At 33.2% G+C, this 23,669-nt stretch overlaps 2 protein-coding genes across 2 annotated transcripts; one reads left to right on the top strand and one right to left on the bottom strand.

Moving 5' to 3' along the window:
• The first annotated feature begins 15,101 nt into the window (after nucleotides 1–15,101).
• Nucleotides 15,102–16,368, top strand: LOC139848174 (protein RTE1-HOMOLOG-like). Its single transcript, XM_071837904.1, has 3 exons — nucleotides 15,102–15,256; nucleotides 15,540–15,817; nucleotides 15,900–16,368. Exons 2-3 carry the CDS (start codon nucleotides 15,548–15,550, stop codon nucleotides 16,278–16,280), a joined length of 651 nt encoding a protein of 216 aa, XP_071694005.1. The 5' UTR covers nucleotides 15,102–15,256; nucleotides 15,540–15,547; the 3' UTR covers nucleotides 16,281–16,368.
• A 539-nt stretch (nucleotides 16,369–16,907) lies between these two features.
• Nucleotides 16,908–23,342, bottom strand: LOC139847602 (3-epi-6-deoxocathasterone 23-monooxygenase CYP90C1). The gene is made up of 7 exons (XM_071837305.1): nucleotides 23,113–23,342; nucleotides 19,520–19,856; nucleotides 18,478–18,627; nucleotides 18,124–18,405; nucleotides 17,745–17,834; nucleotides 17,476–17,661; nucleotides 16,908–17,130 (listed from the first exon to the last, which is right to left on the bottom strand). The coding sequence occupies exons 1-7, from the start codon at nucleotides 23,337–23,339 to the stop codon at nucleotides 16,918–16,920; spliced, it is 1,485 nt and encodes a 494-aa protein (XP_071693406.1). The 5' UTR covers nucleotides 23,340–23,342; the 3' UTR covers nucleotides 16,908–16,917.
• Between the last annotated feature and the right edge of the window lie 327 nt (nucleotides 23,343–23,669).

Below are 23,669 nucleotides of genomic sequence, written 5' to 3'. Positions count from 1 at the left end.
AAGAACGGGACATTTCAACACGCACCTTGTACAACCGTATAATGCTACTGAAAGGTAGACCTTTCTACAATTGGGTTCACACGACCCATCACCACATCTTGCTCCAATCTTGAGCACACGAAGGATTTTAACCAATCCTTAAACACTTCGATTGAAAAGTGTACCACAATTACACAAACTCTACTCTCGCAATCATCCAATTGCTATAGTTTGTCAAATTTCTCACCTAGTCACTCATGAACTGAAGGGTTTCTCCCCGGTACCCTAAGTACAATGTGACCGCAACATTATCGGAGTCGAACACCATGCTCGTAGGTTTGAAAGGGGCACCTATCTTTGCGTTCCGTAGACTCCATTACCACATTCATCGAGATCCAAAACACTCGATCTCAAGGGTTGTATCCACCCGACGAACCTCACGGTTCATCAACTTCAACACGAGAGCTAACACGCTCTGACATCCGAACACCAAAGCCCATTCCCATGGCTTGGTAGAAACATTTTCCAAACACTAAGAAATGCTTGGTTGCACCAAGTCTTACGCCCTTCATCCGACAATCAAACGTCACCATAGGGTAATTCCATTAGGAACGTCACCCATAACAATAATATGTACAACACAATGCATCCAACAAACCCGAACGCATCGGAACTTAAATAAATATTCAAAGGACATATTTATTAAAACAAAACGTACCTTAACGTCTCCTTGTGGCATTCTCCGACGCCAACTCAGGACAATCCGGCTTGTGATGTCCCTCCTTATGACAGTAGTAGCACATCCCGTCATCACTTCTCGGCATCGTGCACTCCGATAACTTGTGGCCCCTAACACCACAATTGAAACATCTAGGTGCACGATAATCCATCGTGCCTTTACCAACATTACCCGTACTCGCACTTGCACCCTTATTTTTCTTACTTGGGGCGCCGTACGAATTAACCCTTCTCTTACTTGAAGGCTCACACATCTTTGATCACGAATACCATTCGAAACCCCTAGCCATCGCGAATAACTCCACAAACGACTTCGCTTGACCCCTGCTAATTTTATTCTTCAAGTCATCATTCAGGGTTCGATAGAAATCTTCCATCAACATACGATCATTTCCCATATACTCTGGGCAAAAACGAGCCTTCGCCATAAAGGTCATCTTGAGAGTATTCAAGTCTATAGATCCTTGTCACAAATTTCGTAACTCATCACGCAATTCCATCAAGTCGGCTCTAGTCCGTAACTCCTCGAAGAATTCCTCCTTAAATTCGTCCCACGATAACGCCATAAACTGCTCACTACCGACAAGATCAATCTTACCATCCAAACAATCCTTCGCCCTACCCCGCAACAAGCTAGTAGCTGTGACTACCCGGAAATTTCCGACCAAATTTAAACTTAACCTTTATATGTTTCTGACACGATAAGCAGAATTTGTAATGTTGAATCTCAAAAAGTTTGGAACTACATTCATGTAATCAATTACCATTTGACAGTGTTCGACGATTCACGAACAATTATGTGTATATAGATATGTATATATAATATATAATATTAACTGAAAACATTAACAAAGTATTAGATATATGATACTTTACATAAACATATTTATTTCGATATATTTATCGACATAATTAAGAGATAATATCAAATGATTGAATTATCAGATACATTATGATATGATTACGGGCCTATGTTATGAGGTCCACTGTGATTTAAGAAATCTATTTTTTTTTTGATAACTCATTACTTAACCAGTATGATAAAGATAACGATATTTATATTTCATTTTATTAAATATATATATATATAACGATTTAAATTAATATTATATATATTTTTATACGCGTATTATACGTACATAGTTTTATACTTTTACTATACTTTAACTTTACCTTTACTTTACTTTTACTTTACTTTAACTTTAATAATTCATACTTTAATAATTTACTTTAATAATTCATACTTTAATAATTCACTTTAATAATTCATACTTTAATAATTCACTTTAATAATTCATACTTTAATAATTCACTTTAATAATTAATACTTTAATAATTCACTTTAATAATTCATACTTTAATAATTCACTTTAATAATTCATACTTTAATAATTCACTTTAATAATTCATACTTTAATAATTCACTTTAATAATTCAAAAATCTATTATAAATAGAATTCAATAGGTTTCATTATTTCATAGAAACTTGAAAATATATTTCTCTAAACTCTCTCAATCGAATTATATATATATATATATATATATATATATATATATATATATATATATATATATATATATATATATATATATATATATATTTACTTAGTATTATTTTAAGATATTATTAGTATACATAAAATACTACGACGGAGTTATATTCAGACGATTTCAAAAAAAGTTTTCAAATGGGATAGACTAAGGAAATTATGGGTTATAGCTATGAAGGTTATGGGTATTGATCGAGGGTATTGCTCGTGAGGTCAACCTAACGTTTATCATTTTCGTTGCGTCTACGTACTTTCCTGCAATATTGAATCACAATATTGATACGTGAGCATTCATATCTTATCTTTTATATATTAATAGTGTATCCCTGACTAGTGCTCGAGTTTATATGATTATGCATGTTTTAATGCTTAGTTTCGTCGTTAAATAGTTTATGATAAATCACGAATTTGATACATATGCTACTGAGATAAGTTATATGATATGCATGTCGTTGAAAATCTGAAGAAAAAATTAATAACTTTTCATTTAGAAATCGTGTGGTTTCGATGAACGGATTAAAAGATATGGTCAACTGAATTATCATTAATTTTAATATTATTATTAAAACGATTATTATAACTGTTATCAGTTGATGTTATTACTAAAATTATCTTTATTACTAAAAATTAATATTTTTATTGAAACTATCATTTTATTATTTTTATCATTATTATTATTATCAATATTATTTTATCAAATAAATATGCGAAAAAATATATTTTTACCACACGTAATGTAATTACATTAATAATACATACCACTATATTTTTATGATATTAAGTGAATTTTATAAATTTTATTATTTGAGATATATAAAAGTATATTTTTATCATATATGAATTTTAATATAAATTTTTATTTATTAATAAATGACTTGTATTATTTAGTATAATAAGATCTGATAAATATATTTAAATATATAAAACTACTATATATAAGTTATATAATAAACATGTATAGATTTTGAAAGTCATTTTGGGTCAAGTTGACTTTGTTGACTTTTGCATGTCGGTCTCGAGCATTAGGATTGTGGTACACTACGACTTGACCTAAATTGTTAGACAGATATTGACCAACATATAAATATATATACTTAATATAGGTTCGTGAATCGAGACAAACACTGCATTTGTTCAGTGCCGTCATATACATAATTGCTACGAAATACAGTATTGTGAGTTTCATTTGCTCCCTTTATATATATATTTTTGGGCTGAGAATACATGCGCTGATTTATAAATGTTTTACGAAATAGGCACAAGTACTAAAACTAATTCTATGTGGGTTTAAACCAGAAATATACCCTTAGCTTGGTAACATTAAACTACTTGTCTATGTACGGTAGGCGCGAATCCTAAAGATAGATCTATTGGGTCTGACAAACCCCATCCTGACTATGGGATGCTTTAGTACTTCGAGGTTATTTTAAACACACCTGATCTGGTGTACTTTAGAGGTAAAACATGAACGTTAAAGCTTGTTACCGGGTGCCTACAACTTATAGAATACTTTTATACACTTGCGAGTGTACGGATATTTATAGAAACTGAAATCTTGTGGTCTATTACTATTACGGAAATGATGGATTATGATAAACTAATGAACTCACCAACCTTTTGGTTGACACTTTAAAGCATGTTTATTCTCAGGTATTAAAGAATTCTTCCGCTGTGCATTAGCTCATTTTAAGGATATTACTTGGAGTCATTCAAGACATACTTTGAAAGACGTTGCATTCGAGTCATTGAGTTCATCAAGATTAATATTAAGTCAATTATAGTTGGATGTAATATGAAATGGTATGCATGCCGTCAATTTTTGATGTAAAGAAAGTTTGTCTTTTAAAAACGAATGCAATGTTTGTAAAACGTATCATATAGAAGTCAAATACCTCGCGATGTAATCAACTATTGTGAATCGTTTATAATGTATATGAACGGGTCCTTTCAGTTGGTATCAGAGCGGTGGTCTTAGCGAACCAGGTCTTGCATTAGTGTGTCTAACTGATAGTTGTTAAGATGCATTAGTGAGTCTGGACTTCGACCGTGTCTGCATGTCAAAAGTTTTGCTTATCATTTTTAGTCGGAAATCATCTACTTACCATCCTTAGGAAATTACCTGCTTATCATTCTTAATTCTAGACCGTTTTCCTACATTTATTGCATAATAGTGTATAGACGAATTCTTATCTTAGCATATCTGCTACTGTGAACTTTGACTGACATCTTTCAAAGATTCCTCCGTAATTTATGGGATTTTGGTATTATATATACATATGTAAATTATATATTGAAGAATACCAAATCTAAATTCTACAATCTATTTCATACCAAAAAAATTCTTTCCCTGATCATACAAGATGGATCCCTCAACCAGTTCGAGTTCCTCGAATTCCGACAGCTATGCCGAAATGGATTTCCACATGAGCTCCGAAAGCAGCGTGACCGGAATTGATCAACCAATTAGCCATCATCTATTCTGGATGAATTGGGGATGGGTTCGTAATCTACTTAACCATTGGAGACAAGAAGAAGGCGATCCCTTTCATCCACCACATTGCCCTCTTGGCAATGAACCTGAAGCACTTACCGGCGAACCTGTCCGAAACACCATTTTCTCTCTCATTTCCAGAGTATCTCGTCATGATTATATACTACACCAAATTCTAGATCTTATTTATCCGCTCGTCCGAACCGACAATCACCCCAGTGTAATAGAAGAAGTCAACGAGCTTCGCGCTCGGGTAGTGGCTTTGGAGAATATGGTGCAAAGGTTACAAACACCAGCAGTAGCACCAGCAGCAAAACCAGTACCACCAACAACATCAACAGTACCATTACCACCACCAACAACAACCGCATCGCAAACCTCAACTTCACAATCTGTCCCACGAGCATCGACGTCATACGTCATGTAGATACCAAGGAATACCACAACGATGAGGTATTGATTCATAACTTCATTGGGGAAACATTCTACGGCGATTATGTAATTTCTAAAGTTTAGAAATTATCTATCCTAGCCTTAACCATAAATCAAATGAGTTTAATTTAATATTAACTCATTAAATCAATATTACATCTGAAGAAATATACACATATATATTTTCATAAAGACTGTAATAAAATTCTTTTGTACAAAATATTAATTGTGAATTTTTTTTTTAATGGGTAGGTAATACCCGAGAGATATATAAATTCACAATTAATATGTTACATTCTTCGAATCTGATTCAGCAAATCATCCATTATACTCCCTACTTTCACAACAATATACATTCTTTTATAGAAATCCAAACAACCATACTCATTCAAAATCTAATTACATATTCTGATTTTGAAATCTCAGAATTCGATTCAAGATATAACCGAAATCATCACTCTTAGATTCCTACATCTTTCAAAACTATACTTTGACTTCAAAACTGTCCTAGAACCTCATTTCTATTCATGGAACTCACAAAAATATTTGTATCATTCAAAATCTTAGAACATCATATGTATATTAACAATTACAATATGTGTTCAAACACTTCGAAATTCCTAAAGACATGCGAGATGATGATCCAACCACATATTACCCACTGTCATGCATCTGAAAAGCTCTCGAAACCAAAGTTATAGTTTAACACGTATCCGTGTCAGATCCTTTGATATTTATTACCAAATATAATTTTTCAATCTCTTTCTAAAATAGACAGTTTTGTCACAGCTCCAGCAAATCACCTTCATTTGTTTATACGAATAAACCTTATTATAACAATTACCCTTTCACCATTGTTACCGGGGAACCTTTCATATCTCGCCACATTAGCAGTAAACTTATCAACAACTTCATTAACCTTTGACTTAAGCCTCTCTGAAAAGCCACTATACTTATTCATTAAAACCCCATCATGTACTCACCTACATCCTGTAACAATAATTGTCACACCAACTACTGGGAATTAGCAATCAGTATTTTGAATTTCGCGACAATTTTACGTCAAAAGTTATACATATAACGTCTATCTCCTAGACTTACATACTTCGAATGTGAATTTTCTGAAAAACATCCCAAACTATGAACTAGTTCTCCGAAATTGGAAAAATGCTGATGAAGTAGCAAAAATTGTAAACGACTTTAACAGTCAAAAGTTTGATGATAAAGAATAGTATGGTGGTAAAGCTGAGAAAAAGAGAAGGTTTGAAACTGGAAAACGGATTGAGCAGACCATGAAGGAGGCTGTGGACAAATCACAAAGACTAAACCTGCCTTCAAAGGATCCAAATGATTCAGTGTCTACTGAAATCGTTAGCAAACACCTTACTTCTTATTCTAAACCTTCACAGACAAATCTTCTTCATCATCCATATTATCGTATCTTTTATTATAATATCTTCGATATTCCTGAAGATATTTTCACAACTATTCTTATCCGATATCTTTTATCTCTTCGCAATATCTGCGTTACAACATAAAAAGAAACTGTGTTAGTTTCTAAATTTAAAAAAAAAATTTGAATTTAAAATAGGAATGTTTTTGAAGTAGTGTTGGGAACTGAAGCATGAGTTAGTATAATATAATGACACTTGATCAACGTGATTATATTACAGTAAGTCATGCTGAGTTTCTAATGGAACGTGATGATTCACAGAACATACCGTCATCATGTACTGTTTACACGACTCTTACATTCTACCCAATTTTCAAACATATTAAGAACATATCATCTTGATAGCTCTATATTTTCGGATATTCTGGTAATTTGCCAAATCAAGATCGTGCCATTACGATTTTCTTCTTGGAACATTAACTATGTTCATCCAAAAATTCATATCTACGAATTCTGGACTATTATCCGCTTGACTTAAGATCGGGAAGAGAAAACGAAAGCATGAAGCTCCGAAATATAATGGAGAATATAAAGCCCGATAACAACCCCGAAATTACAAACCGTGTATATAAATGCGTATAGCAATATAAAGACACGGGAGAATGAAAAACACAATAACCCCAAGGTAATGGTAGAAGAAAATAACTTCCTCCGGTAGTAGATGAAAAAGAAGAATGACAGATATGAAAGTTAAAAGTATATCAAGAATCAATACTGGATGAAGCATATTAACGAATGCTTTAAAGTATGAATTGGGGAGAAAGACTAGAAGGTGTGAGCTGTGGAAATAAAGAAACGAAGGTGGTGGAATTATAGTAAAATATCAGACAGAGAAATCGAGACAGATTATCGCATTTAATCAAAGAAGATCCTGATTTCCTTAATCGCCGAAAAACCAAATCTTATTGCAAAGATTTTCTTTAAATCCCATGAATTTCGGAAATCAATCATAACTACGTCATCGGTTAAAACGAATATGCGTTTACTCATTTCACTCTCTTGCGATAGCTTCACTTATACTCTTCGCGTAATCAAATTGTTTTATCTATATTACTCAATGATGATAAAACTCTATTTATCAACTCATATTCGTCATGAAAACATTTTTATAGTTAGCCATGACGACCTCGATCAAATTTCGGGACGAAATTTCTTTAACGGGTAGGTACTGTGACGACCCGGAAATTTCCGACCAAATTTAAACTTAACCTTTATATGTTTCTGACACGATAAGCAGAATTTGTAATGTTGAATCTCAAAAAGTTTGGAACTACATTCATGTAATCAATTACCATTTAACCGTGTTCGACGATTCACGAACAATTATGTGTATATAGATATGTATATATAATATATAATATTAACTGAAAACATTAACAAAGTATTAGATATATGATACTTTACATAAACATATTTGTTTCGATATATTTATCGACATAATTAAGAGATAATATCAAATGATTGAATTATCAGATACATTATGATATGATTACGGGCCTATGTTATGAGGTCCACTGTGATTTAAGAAATCTATTTTTTTTTTTTTTTTTGACAACTCATTACTTAACCAGTATGATAAAGATAACGATATTTATATTTCATTTTATTAAATATATATATATATATATATATATATATATATATATATATATATATATATATATATATATATAACGATTTAAATTAATATTATATATATTTTTATACGCGTATTATACGTACATAGTTTTATTCTTTTACTATACTTTAACTTTACCTTTACTTTACTTTTACTTTACTTTAACTTTAATAATTCATACTTTAATAATTTACTTTAATAATTCATACTTTAATAATTTACTTTAATAATTCATACTTTAATAATTCACTTTAATAATTCATACTTTAATAATTCACTTTAATAATTCATACTTTAATAATTCACTTTAATAATTCATACTTTAATAATTCACTTTAATAATTCATACTTTAATAATTCATTTTAATAATTCAAAAATCTATTATAAATAGAATTCAATAGGTTTCATTATTTCATAGAAACTTGAAAATATATTTCTCTAAACTCTCTCAATCGAATTACATATATATATATATATATATATATATATATATATATATATATATATATATTTATATATATATTTACTTAGTATTATTTCAAGATATTATTAGTATACATAAAATACTACGACGGAGTTATATTCAGACGATTTCAAAATAAGTTTTCAAATGGGATAGAGCTAAGGAAATTATGGGTTATAGCTATGAAGGTTATGGGTATTGATCGAGGGTATTGCTCGTGAGGTCAACCTAACGTTTATCATTTTCGTTGCGTCTACGTACTTTCCTGCAATATTGAATCACAATATTGATACGTGAGCATTCATATCTTATCTTTTATATATTAATAGTGTATCCCTGACTAGTGCTCGAGTATATATGATTATGCATGTTTGTATGCTTAGTTTCGTCGTTAAATAGTTTATGATAAATCACGAATTTGATACATATGCTACTGAGATAAGTTATATGATATGCATGTCGTAGAAAATCTGAAGAAAAAATTAATAACTTTTCATTTAGAAATCGTGTGGTTTCGATGAACGGATTAAAAGATATGGTCAACTGAATTATCATTAATTTTAATATTATTATTAAAACGATTATTATAACTGTTATCAGTTGATGTTATTACTAAAATTATCTTTATTACTAAAAATTAATATTTTTATTGAAACTATCATTTTATTATTTTTATCATTATTATTATTATCAATATTATTTTATCAAATAAATATGCGAAAAAATATATTTTTACCACACGTAATGTAATTACATTAATAATACATACCACTATATTTTTATGATATTAAGTGAATTTTATAAATTTTATTATTTGAGATATATAAAAGTATATTTTTATCATATATGAATTTTAATATAAATTTTTATTTATTAATAAATGACTTGTATTATTTATTATAATAAGATCTGATAAATATATTTAAATATATAAAACTACTATATATAAGTTATATAATAAACATGTATAGATTTTGAAAGTCATTTTGGGTCAAGTTGACTTTGTTGACTTTTGCATGTCGGTCTCGAGCATTAGGATTGTGGTACACTACGACTTGACCTAAATTGTTAGACAGATATTGACCAACATATAAATATATATACTTAATATAGGTTCGTGAATCGAGACAAACACTGCATTTGTTCAGTGCCGTCATATACATAATTGCTACGAAATACAGTATTGTGAGTTTCATTTGCTCCCTTTTTATATATATTTTTGGGCTGAGAATACATGCGCTGATTTATAAATGTTTTACGAAATAGGCACAAGTACTAAAACTAATTCTATGTGGGTTTAAACCAGAAATATACCCTTAGCTTGGTAACATTAAACTACTTGTCTATGTATGGTAGGCGCGAATCCTAAAGATAGATCTATTGGGTCTGACAAACCCCATCCTGACTATGGGATGCTTTAGTACTTCGAGGTTATTTTAAACACACCTGATCTGGTGTACTTCATAGGGTAAAACATGAATGTTAAAGCTTGTTACCGGGTGCCTACAACTTATAGAATACTTTTATACACTTGCGAGTGTACGGATGTTTATAGAAACTGAAATCTTGTGGTCTATTACTATTACGGAAATGATGGATTATGATAAACTAATGAACTCACCAACCTTTTGGTTGACACTTTAAAGCATGTTTATTCTCAGGTATTAAAGAATTCTTCCACTGTGCATTAGCTCATTTTAAGGATATTACTTGGAGTCATTCAAGACATACTTTGAAAGACGTTGCATTCGAGTCGTTGAGTTCATCAAGATTAATATTAAGTCAATTATAGTTGGATGTAATATGAAATGGTATGCATGCCGTCAATTTTTGATGTAAAGAAAGTTTGTCTTTTAAAAATGAATGCAATGTTTGTAAAACGTATCATATAGAAGTCAAATACCTCACGATGTAATCAACTATTGTGAATCGTTTATAATGTATATGAACGGGTCCTTTCAGTAGCGAGTCTTGTCATCTTCTCGAGAGGGCAATCAATAGTACGAAAAAACCCTTCGACATCTGAGATCCATGTTGTACTTACCAAAGGATCCGATTTCCCGTCATACATCGGGTGTTTAGTTCTCATGAAGCTCTTACGACAACGCTCCATTTCACCCCTACTTTGAATTTCGGAATACTTCCTATCCATTTCTTCTCTAAACGCTCCCATTTGCTCCGCAACGGCAGCCGCAACTCTAGCGTTAAACTCATCGTCATTCGTCTCGATCTCGTTTCGCGTCGTCATTCTAAAGAATGCAAACGATTAGTCTATGAACGTATAAATCACACACACAACACCGCCCCATCTTGCTAAACACTCGTCGTACATTACTTGTTAGACACGATTTGCACCCGTAATAAGGTTTGCAAGTCCTTATTACGCACACACGTCATATCGACTCGTTAGTACAACGACCGCCTCGCTTGATGATATAACCAACACAAACAAAAATTTTACGCGATAAAAACACACGCAAGAAGTAATATCATAACACGGGTCACAGTCCTAGTTAGTTCACCTACACGCTAAGGCACTAACCAAGTCCCCGTCCAACCCGTTCACCTACAAGTCCCGCAACAAATAAGCACACACAAAAGTCTAAGTCTAGGCACCTATCTCAAGTCACCTAAATCCCTTAGACCATGCTCTGATACCACTTGAAACAACCTAACCCGTTCTTAAACCGGCCCATAAAAATTTTTCTTTATAATTCATTAATATCATTAACATTTAGGTCCCAATTATGTTTTCAAAGAAAACATCTTTAATACAATAGTAAGTTTAATAAACTTTAAAACATTTCATACATAAGTTTAAATATCCAAACGGCATACACGACCCAACTATTTTAATTTCCAATAAAACTGAGCATGGTGATTGGGGATACGCTACCCAATCCTAATCAATCCAAAAGCATACCTTCTAAAGCAACCTACGCAAGTTCACTAGTTTCCACGCTTACCCGAGCCACCACTTCGCGAACCTATAAAAAAATGTAAACAACGAGAGGGTAAGCTATGAAAGCTTAGTGAGTATAAACATACTATATACCTACATATCAATAAAATGAATACGTACAACCAAACACAAATAAGTAAACACATACCGCATACCGAGTATAACTAGCAAGCCATACCTAACGTACCACCAACCCAAATCCGTAAGATTAGCTACAACACACAAATAAGTATATATATACGTATATACAAAAACACATCCAATAATACCACAAGGTTAACCACTTAACCCTAAACACATGAAGGTTGGCCGAACAACCCGAGCCTTAGTGAATTCGCACTACCCGAGATTCACCTCTTCACCATTCCAACAACCGAGGTTGGCCGAACTACCCGAGCCTTAGTGAATTCGCACAACCCGAAATTCACCGCCTCATCACCAAGATGACCAAACTACCCGAGCCTTAGTGAATTCGCACAACCCAAAATTTACCACCTCATCACCAAGATGACCGAACTACCCGAGTCATCATGAATCCGAACTAACTGAGATTCATTTCCTCAACAACAAATGCTAGCAACCCATCTCCAAAAGGGTTATCCGATACGCTAGCCAAATCACCACACCAAGGGTAAAAACCCAAAACACATAAGCGTATCACAAGGACCCGAAGCACAAGAGGAGTCCATTCACCCACACCAACATAGAGTAAACCCAAGCAAGGGCCACTCTACACATACGCACCCATCCTATGCATACATACGCATATAATATATTTACACTCACCTTGAAGTCTTGATGGATGCCAAACCAAAATCCGCAAACGCCAATGGAACGTACCTACTCCATTATCACATAACAAACAACACAATTAGGGTGGATTACAAACCAACCCATATTGACAACTAGTGCAAATTCGACCCAAATGCACTTCCAAGCACAAACCGCGCCCAAACTAACCAATAATCACTAACACAAGTGAGAATGGTCCTAATACAATTAAACCCATTCATAAGTGTTAAATACCAATCTTGCCCATTTTAACACCTAAACCCTAATTTTGACCCATTTCAAAATTAGTCAACCAAAATACACAAAAAATGGTTCCAACACTTCTATAATCAATAACACTAGTGATTATACATCACTTACAAGCCTTAAACATGGTTAAATCATTAATCAACCCAAAACCCGCCAAGTATCAACAATAACAAATTTCCATAAACCCTCTTCATCATCTAAATGGGTTTTACAACTAACAATCTCAAAACCCTAACATTGAATCTCGAATCATACAATGAAACTCGGAGTTAGAACTTACCAATACCGCCAAAATGATGTCGTTGACGAGTAGAACAACCTTAATACTCGAGGTTTGACCCGAAACACCCTTCTTCTTCTCCAAATGGAGCTATCTCTCTCTCTAAACTCTCTCCTCTCTCTCTAGGGTTTGAAGATGAGAGTGTTGATGTATGAAAATGAGGATAAGATGAGCCTTGGAACTGATTTGGGGTATAAAACTCGTCCATAAGTGAAATTACCAAAACACCCTCAAAAGATTCCATTAAAATGGGTTAAAATGTCATTACAGCGACATTTGTCGCGTTTCACGACACTTCGTCGCGTTTCGCGACACCAGAACGCGATAAACAACACTCAAACGCGACAAAAGGGACAGAAATCAAGTATCAGAAGTTGTCGCGTTTCAACCATGTTTGTCACGGATCGCGACACACCAGAACGCGACAAACCTCCTTCAAACTCGACAGTTTACCTGATGTACTCCAATTTCACTTTTAAAACATCCCAAAGTCAAACGTAGTCAACTCATTACATCCAAACTATCATATACTTAATCTTAGACTCCGTATGATGCCTCGAGCATCATGTTTAGAAAAACGGGGTGTTACAGGGGGGTTTAAATATAGGGACGCTTAAAGCAAAAAAATTATCCCTACTCGGTAAATGGTGGTGGCGTTTTATTAATGAAAAAGACGTGTTTTGGGTCAAAATTATCAAAAGTCTTTATAGGCGGGAAGGGAGTTTATTTTCTCACTATGTAAATCTGTCTCGTAGCAGGAATTCCATTTGATACGGCATCCGAAGTGCAGGTTTACATATCGATGATTTGCATATTCCATTCTCCAGTTCGTTTGTAAAGCTTGTTAACAAAGGTGACTCCATAAGATATTGGAAAGATGTTTGGATTTACAACCAAAAACTATCGGATAAATTTAGCAGATTGTTTCGACTTGAAAAGAATCATGAAGCTCTCATCATGGATCGATTGATAAAGAACTCAAACAATGACGACTGGACAGCTTCTTGGGAATGGTTTAGATCGCCATTAGGTAGAACCATCAGTGAACTACAAGAATTGCTAAATTTACTAGACGGGTTCAAATTTGCATCATCATCATCCGATCAATGGAAATGGGAACTGAACTCGTCGGGACAGTTTCGTACCTGCGATCTCGTTTCGGAACTCAACAGGAAACTACTTCCTCCATGCTTTTCGAATACAGAAACAATGAGAAATAATATGGTCCCCCAAAAAATAGGAATCTTTGTTTGGCGTGCCAAATTAAATAGATTACCGGTCCTTTCGGAATTAGATAGACGTGGTATAGATTTAAACTCGGTCCTATGTCCAATATGCAACAATAAAATAGAAACAGCGGATCACATCCTTTTTCAATGTTCGTTCGCCAAAGAGATATGGTCTCGTGTCATCCGTTGGTGGAATCCGTCTCAACTTCATGTTTCTAGCTTCGAAGATATGTTCAAAGGCATGTTCGACTTAGGTTCATCGAATGGCTTCTCCAAACTCTGGCAAGCGGTAGAATGGGTTACCGGATAATTGTTATGGCATAATAGAAACAATACGGTGTTCAAAAAGAAAAAAGGTAATGGTCCACTATTACTAAACGAAATACAAGTCAAGACATATGAATGGATCTTTAAGCGAGCGAGAAAACCACTATTGATATGGACTCAATGGCTTCTAAATTCATCCTCCTTTGACGACCACGGTTAATAGTTCTTAGTCAAATATTTCGTAGCGATCATAATCCTAGTCGTTGTAGTGCATTGTAAATTTCTTTTTCTAAGGCATTCCTTTATATGCCTTTGTACTATTATCTTCCATTAATAAATTTAATTGTTTGCCTTAAAATTAAAAAAAAAAAAAAAAAAAAAAAAAAAAAAAAACTTCATGTCATCTATATTTCATTTTTACTTAACAAATGGGGGTTGATTCTCACACACCAAGAATTAATTCATACACACTTTTTTGCACCAAATTTATATTTATATCCCTAAATTTATCTAGGGAATTGAACCTTCATAATTATAAAGTAAGGGTATAATAGTATGTTTGTGTATACTATCAATTTGATAATCATCTCGCTAATCCAGTAATCCCTAACCACAGCCCCTGGTTCGTCAAACCATTAGGTTGACTTTTTTTAAAATATAAAATTAAGTTGAGTTTTCTCACATTTCATTTCCAAGATCTTGGCATCGTCAACACAATTCTAAATTAGGGTTTGAAGATCGCAAACAAACAGGTACTCTTTGTTCATCAACTAAGATCCATTGTTCAATTTTTTTCAGTTTACATGATCCTAATTTCAACACGTTTCATCAATTAGGGCAATGTAACAATTAGGGCAAATCGCTGATTAACGTTCTTAGTTTCTAAGCTCTATTAACAAATGATAAAATTAGGGCTAATAGTTCTGATTACTATGTTATATTCTTGTTTGATTAATCAGTGATTTTTCAAAACTATTAACAATCTTGCGTAATCAGGTATGGTAGTTAACTAAACTAGCAAGTTACTGTATGCAGATCTTGCAATGGAATTAGATACAAAACCTAATCACGTTATGACAATTGAGGACAATATTCCACTTAACATACCAATCGATCCCTCACGAGCTCGTTTTCCATGCTGCATTGTATGGACCCCACTCCCTGTTGTTTCATGGCTCCTACCTTTCGTCGGTCATATTGGTATAGCCCGAGAGGACGGAGTCATCCTAGATTTTGCAGGACCTAACTTTGTGTGTGTCGATAATTTCACATTTGGAGCTGTTGCTCGTTACATCCAAATTAACAAAGACAAGGTATTATCTCGTAGTCAAACGCCTTTCTGAAACTATATATAAAGTCAATGTTATGGTTTACATTCGTGTTCGTTTACTGCAGTGGTCAATGTACAGAAATGAAGAAGAAGGTCAACAGACATGGGATTCTGTGTTAAAACAGAGCACACAAGAATATCAACACCGAGCGTATAACATTTTGACTTGCAATTGTCATTCTTTTGTGGCTAAAAATCTCAACAGGTTAGAGTTTCAGGGTGGTGGGTGGAATGTAGTGAATGTGGCGGCGTTGATTCTGTTGAAAGGGCAATGGGTTGATACGATGTCTATGGTTCGAGCTTATGTTCCATTTGTGATCATATTTGTTCTAGGAGTTACTTTTGGTGGAGCTAGTTTTCTTACCTTTTTGGCTTTCTTTGCGTTTCTTCTCGTCGGATGGTATACTTTGGGTACGTATTGTTTCAAAAACATCATAAAACTGTAGGGTTCGTGTTCGGTCTCAATTTGACATTGACGGTATTCATACTTGTATGGAAATTTGTGTTACGAAGGTTGTTCTGGTCTCGGTTTTGTGTACATTGACATTGACATTGACGGAAACATATTGTAATGCCACTGTGATTCTTGAGTTTTGAAGTCAACAGTATTAGTTTTAACCCTTAAGTTCAATATATTGTATTCCATTTTTCTTAAATCAAAACAGTATTATTTCTTGTTCAGGCTACTAAGAAAAGGATATCAGTTTTTTCCTCAAATATACGCACTCTATCCAGAAAAGGATATCGGTTGTTTTTGACCCTTCTTCATGACGTTTCAGATGCTCACGTTGACAAAATCATTTTGTTTTGAATAATTCGGGTTTTAGTTGCAACACAATAAGAAGTCAATCATTCATGTTTTTTGAATCCACTATTGCGTTTGCGTAGTTGATCCTTTGGTATTTAGCACAAAAACTTACGGAGTAGAAAATAAAATTGAAATTGACATGAACCGAACTCTCAAACATTGTACACAAATATATACACATTATGTCCAAATAAATGATTATATACTTGTACTTCATCTTAAAATCAATGGTTGACTATTTACGAAATAGTTATATCACGGCGTTTTCAATTGTTTCATCTTGGTGTCACGATGATGGGTAACCTTCGCCTTGTCCTGACCGTAGGAAAATACACAATTTGATCTTCTTCGGCAACCCAAGTATAAGTTGTTACGAAATGATGAAGGAAAATACTGATTTCGAGCCTTGAGAATTCCAAACCGGGACACAACCGTTGTCCTCCACCAAATGGCGTAAACTTGTTGCTATTAATACTCGCTCCCGTTTTCTACACAATTTTGGATTCCATGAACATGTGACAAATGTATAGAGTAAATGTGGCAATTTGGACCCATTTTATACACAAATGAGTTGTCTAACATGTGTCACCCTCAGTAAAATCGATAATCTGAGTGTTAAATACAGTTTAACATGTGTCACAAGTTATTTAGTTTAATGTTTAGAATATTAAAATGCATAAACATTATAAACGAAAAACCAAGGTAGTGTTTGATGGTCGGACCTACCTCTTTCAATGCATACCGAGTTTGACCCGTTACCCAACCCATTTGACCCCCATCCTACATTTGCCAAACTTTGTATATATGCTAGGAAAAACAAGAAAATAGTTTACCTCCCATCTCCAAGGATCAAATTTATCTGGATTTTCGTAATTATCTTCGTCCATATGAACGGAAGTCAATGACGCCAAAACGCACCATCCTTTCGGTATCAAATAGCCGTTGATTTCGACATCTTCAAGCGCTTTTCTCCAAATAGCATTGATGATATTCGCCATCCGTAGAGTTTCACTTATTACCTAAAATTCGAATAGATTTGTTAAGAATAATGCTATAATCATAATAGGCCTTTCAAAACTACATCTGGAAACACGAAACTTACGCCTTGAGTAAACTGCAAAGACACATAATCAGCCCAATCATAGTCTTCACCTAATTCATCCTTTCTCTTCTTTAATTCATCGTTTTCTTCCTGTAAATTATACCGATCTCTTTAAAAATACAGGTCATATGTTCCTCAAATTCCATAAATACTTTACAGAGGTGATAACATTATGTCTTGTCTTAACAAGTTAAACGGGTAGGAAATTGTTCAAAGTGTACATATATCAAATAATAGCTCCCGAAACAAGAATGTAGTGATAAGAATATTATATCTATAATATACTTTGTGTAACCATATTTGCAATCGAAAAATATTTTGTGTCAACCTGCCCCACCCATTTTGCCACCTCTAGGAATGAATGAGACAAATCACATACCACAAGATAAGAAAGTGATGCAGGATTATCACTTAAGTATTTGATAGCTAGCGTCATGATCATGGGTACAGAGTCCTCCCCGGGAATCATCATCTCTATAATGTTCCCACTAATGAAATCCAACGGTAGTCGTTGTTGGGGCCCATCTGATTCACCCGTATCCCGTAGTAAAACGTCAACGACATCATTTGGTGAAACCAAATCTTTGGCTTCATTCATCTCCATTGCCATCTTCCTATCGTCTACAATCTTTCGCACCATCTTTAACATTCTCTCTTTAGCCTGCAGCAACACATTTTCCTTGGCGTCACAATTCATCGAGATTAAAGTAATGCGTTGTTTAAAATATTTTACCTGGAGAGATTTATACATTCTGAAACCGGGAAGTTTGATCGGTAAGCAAATCAAGCCTTTGATAACTTCCATGAATTCTCTCTTGAGGAACTCCATATCTTCACCGGGCTCCACACTCATCAACAACCTCACGAGAATTTCGAAAGTCATCTGCGTCACAATCATAAGAAAAATGACTATAATTTAACAATTTTATAAAATGTAAAGTGATTTAAATGAAAGAAGGTTTCATAATTTCTAAATTAATTCATACAAAACTAAAAAAAGTAGCAATTTGTAGTAATTTATTATCATATATAACAAAAAATAACAATTAAAAATTTATAATTTTATGCGTATACCCGTGGGTAAGTTAAAAAGTCTAATGAATTTGTGGATTGGGATAGAGCCATGACAGATAGTGTATACCTGTCACCCGCCCGTGACCCATTAGCAGTGGAGAACCTAGGATGAAAACTCAATGGGTCCCAAAAAATTTGTAAAGTTCATTATAAATGAAGGGTACTTTAGTTGTTTAGTTGTTGTTTACCTAAACAAACATAAATTTTAAAAATATATGGAGTCCTATAGTTAAATTTAGTGGTGACCTATTCAATTTGAAGAGTACATTGTAAAAAAAAAAAATTCCCAAATTAGTAGGGTCATAGAACCCCACAAAACTATAACTAGATACGCCCTTGTCAAGGGTATACTTTTTAAACCCGTAGTTAAGATCTCGTGGCTTTACGCGCCCATCACGGGGAGGATATACATGGGACAAGGATTTTTTTTTTCCTCGCACATTGCCATCTAAGTAATATATGTGATATAGATAGATTACCATCACACGCAATGGTATGCATAAGTAACAATCTTTTCGAATCTTAGTGATACTCTACTTATTTGATCGATTAAACCACGAGTTGTTAAAAGGGTTAGTTTGACTAAAAATGTCATAGGTTTTTGTTTTGTTTTAGTCCACAAAAGTAATAATCATTTGGTCTTAATGAAAGTCTATGCTGGTATGATCAATCAGTTTGACCATCAAAGTCAAATGTCGTACCTTTTTAGTTTCATCTTGGACGTAAAGATGTTGTCGGGAGTTTTTACGGTCCATCCAAGAGGACAACATGAACTTGACTGAGTTCTCTATATCTTTGGTGATACGAGCTTTAAATTGCGGAGACCTCAAAAAACCTCCAATGATTGCATGCAGTCTCTTTTGTAAGCCTCCGTTCATATGCAGTATAGACGTTTCACCAAGCAACTCAATAACAGATTTCGGATAACTCGGTATGAAAACATTTCCCTGGTTCTGTAAGACAATCTTGTTCACGTCTGCATCGGTTGACACAATAATCGGTCTACCCAAAATATGTGTCTTGAACACCTTTCCATAACTATACAATCCAAATAAATAATGATTATTCAATATATCTAATTAGCTTGATTGATTTCTTTATATCAAAATAAAAATGATCTTTACAGATGTATCACAACAATTAGGTACAAGACTTTTTATTGAATATCTAGAGATTATTAAATAAGATTTCATTTTAGGCATGCTATTAAGGTATTATAAGGTATAACCGTAAGTACATCAAAACAAAAGGTTCATGATTTGAAAGTGTTTTCACTAAAAAATAGAATAAAATTCAACAATCAATGAGGACTGCCTTTTCAATAAAAGATTCCATCTTGGTAAAGATTACAATATGAAAGATAAATAAGTGAAAAGTAAGAGCAACATTCTTTGCACTTTACCCCCCTTATAACTTCAATATCTACCAACTTCACCCATAAGTACAAAGCCTAGATATCTAATAGCTTCCCCCACACTATCGAAATGCAATAACTCCCAAGTCCTCAATAACTATAAGCCAACACGTTTTGACGAAATATGCGGTACAATTGAAACTTTGAACATGTGTGCTATCATAAATATATCAACTGTCGATGAATCATGTAGTATACGGCATCATGTGACCTTGACGAAAAAATTACTTGGTCCAACTTCAAAGAGGAACAAATAGTTAACTTTTTATCCTAAAGGGGAAACTTTGACCAATCTAACTAGTTTAAGGGACGATATTCAATTTTCCTTAACTAGAAAGGGACTAAACTCTAACGTGATAAGGACATTCAATGAAGTGTACACAAAACCAATCATTAACATGAAATATCTATGAAGAGTCAAATCATATCACATGTTAAATGGTAAAACTATGAGTGATACTTTCGTATTTCATCCACCACTTACGATGCTTTTATGGGGTTGTACATTACAATATTACAAAACATGTCTGGTCGTGAACAAATACAAATCAATATAATATAACCTAAGAAATTTTACGATAAGTTTGATGAATTTCAGTTTTGTCTTTATATTCAAATTCAAAGTAAGTTAGACTGATTTTTTTTTTAAAATAGATGATTGACTGATTAGAATTTCATTATTTAATGATGCTTAAATCCATTTTTTATATAAAGTAAGTACGACCGGCTAATGCTACCCCAATCTACGATACCTTCTCATCTACTTCAATTGGTTACGTGTGGGGCATCCTTAGGGATGACAGGATTGGAACCCCTAAGATTTTTGACCCAAAACAACGGTTTGGGGTACGGTCAGTTCACTGGGAGAATCGCCCTCCCAATTCGAAGTTTTTCCTGGAAGTTTCGTGGTAAATGAGGCTAAATTAGAAGTTTATCGATATTTATTAGTAGTTGCATTTTACAAAAGGACAATTATTTTGGAACACACATATAAATAGTAAAGTGATATCTTTTTAAAATGTAGATAGTAAGTATATATTTTATGTACCATATCAACCGGTGGCATTAACTATGTACATGACACTACTAAATATAATTATAGAACCTTATAAATTTTTTCCTAGGATTTATGGTTTTATAGTATGAACCCTTAAGATTCGTCACTATTTTATAATATGGGACCATTTTGATTTTTGATCATAGAATCACCACATACATCAATGTTGATTTTAGAATCGGTCCTTGTTAGGTTACCTAAAGGAAATCCTATAATTTAGGCAATCAAAAGTGCAAAGCAAAAATATGCATTTCTAACCATTGCAATAGATTGCTAGTTGGTTGAACAAGGTACTTGCATAGATTTGAGGATTTTAATTTTGGAGAAATGATTTTGCCTTATTTTTTATTTTAAAGAGCAGTAAAATCTTTAATATACATATATATGGTACAAACGCATATCTAGCCATAGATTGCATGATCTGATTTCACATTCTTGCTAATTGAACTACATTTTTCTACATATCCACCAATCTTTTTGATATATCCACTAAATTTGTATATTATTTATGTGTCTAGTGCAACATATAGATTTGGTGGAATTTTAAGAAATTTTAAGAAATAATAATAAAATTTACTCGTGGTGGTGGGGCTTCAACAATACTTCCACTCCTAGCTTCAATGAAATCCTAAGAGGTAATGGTCCATCTCACATGACTTCGTTGGGGAAAAAAATATTGCAAGCGGTCGAGTGGGTGTGTGCGTACCAAATTTGGAAGAATAGGAATAACAAAGTTTTTAGAGGTTCAAGTGTATGCGTGAAGTTTGCCTTCGATATCGTCCAAGTCAACTCCTACGAATGGATTTCGGTTCGTCTAAAAAGGAAGAAGATAGATTGGATGTCGTGGCTAAACGATCCTAGAACTTATCTAAATTTGTAATTGTATTTATATTGTATTTTTTACTATGGTTTGTTAACTTTACAAATGGTTTGTTAACCTTGAGGTCTTCCTCATTGCCTTGTAATGTTTCGTGGTTATAATAAATTCCTACTTGCTTTTCAAAAAAAAAAATATCATCACCACTGAGTATGTTCAATTGACTCACCGATTTTTAAGGAGAACTCTCAACTCTGGATCTCGAGTTAAAAAAAAAAAAAAAAAAAAAAACTAAAAGAACAATACTACGTAGATTCTAAAATTCATTATGTAAATCATAAATAAGGAGAAAGCGATATTAGAAATGTGATAACATAATTATAGCTATAGCTATGAAGATGAAAATGTGGTGGGGCTATCAAATGCACTTCAACGGTTTTATTATGTGATGTTTTAACTTTTTATTCCCTTAAATTATAGAATTAAATAAATAAATGACGTCCACTTTCCCATGTTTATTTTATTCGTATGTTTTTTTACTTTATATTAGAATATATTCCCAAGCATAGTTTGCTTTATTGTTTATTTGGCCATTTCTATGTCAGACAATCTTCTATTGTATCAACTTTCAAGCAAGTGTCTATAACTAAAGTTTTAACACTATCTACTGCGATATTTAAATTACCATTTTAAGTAATTATTATTAACTAAAAATTTATTTTACCGACAATCTTTTCAATACTGTAAATAAAATTTTAAATATCATTTCTATATCAACAACCTTACTGAATTTTACCATTTTTACCTCAATTTTTTTTTTTTTGTCTAATAACTAAACTGTAACCCCAAAATAAATAGGCTTTTTCTTCTCCAAAAAAAAAAAAACCCTAAAAACACCCACAATATTTTCTGAAAACAAAAACCGCAAAATCTTGAAACGCAAAACAGTAGTACAAGTTAAAAAGCATAAAGTCCAAGCATGCAAAAGATGAAGTTATTGACTTACATAGACTTTCGTTTCTCCATGAAAGTAACTGGACGAGAAGTATATCCGGCAGCAATGAACTCTATTGTTTCTCCGATCAACGGCCAACCGGAACTACCTCTCGGCGGTTGCACACGGTGGTTGCCACCACCATCATTTTTCTTATTTCTTATAAAGTATTTATAAAATAAGCATCCAAGAACCATTATTATGCAATATATTTTCCCGTTTTCAAAGACCCATCTCATTTTGATTACTTATCTATCTTTTGAATCATAAAAGGTTGAATCTTGAAAATGGCCAAGAAGTGTATTTTGAGTTTTTTGTTTATGGGGATATGGGAAAGATGTATTTTTATTTCTTTGTAAAGAAATAAATGGAATAAAAAGTTAGGGAGGTGGGAAGATTTTGTAGATCCAAATGAAGCAGAGAAAGGAGGAGGCTTTTTGGGTAATAAATGTGTGAGAGGGAGAGGTAGTGAATGGAAAAGGACAATTGTGTCCTTGTGTTATGTAAATCTATCTTGACTTTCTGTCTTTTGTCTCTATTTAACTTCTTTTTCTCTATTCTGTTGATTT

This window comes from Rutidosis leptorrhynchoides, chromosome 5 (assembly GCF_046630445.1).
Source record: "Rutidosis leptorrhynchoides isolate AG116_Rl617_1_P2 chromosome 5, CSIRO_AGI_Rlap_v1, whole genome shotgun sequence".
Taxonomy (NCBI): Eukaryota; Viridiplantae; Streptophyta; class Magnoliopsida; order Asterales; family Asteraceae; genus Rutidosis; species Rutidosis leptorrhynchoides.
Note: the sequence above shows the minus strand (reverse complement) of the source record. Positions and strands in the feature narration are given on the sequence as shown.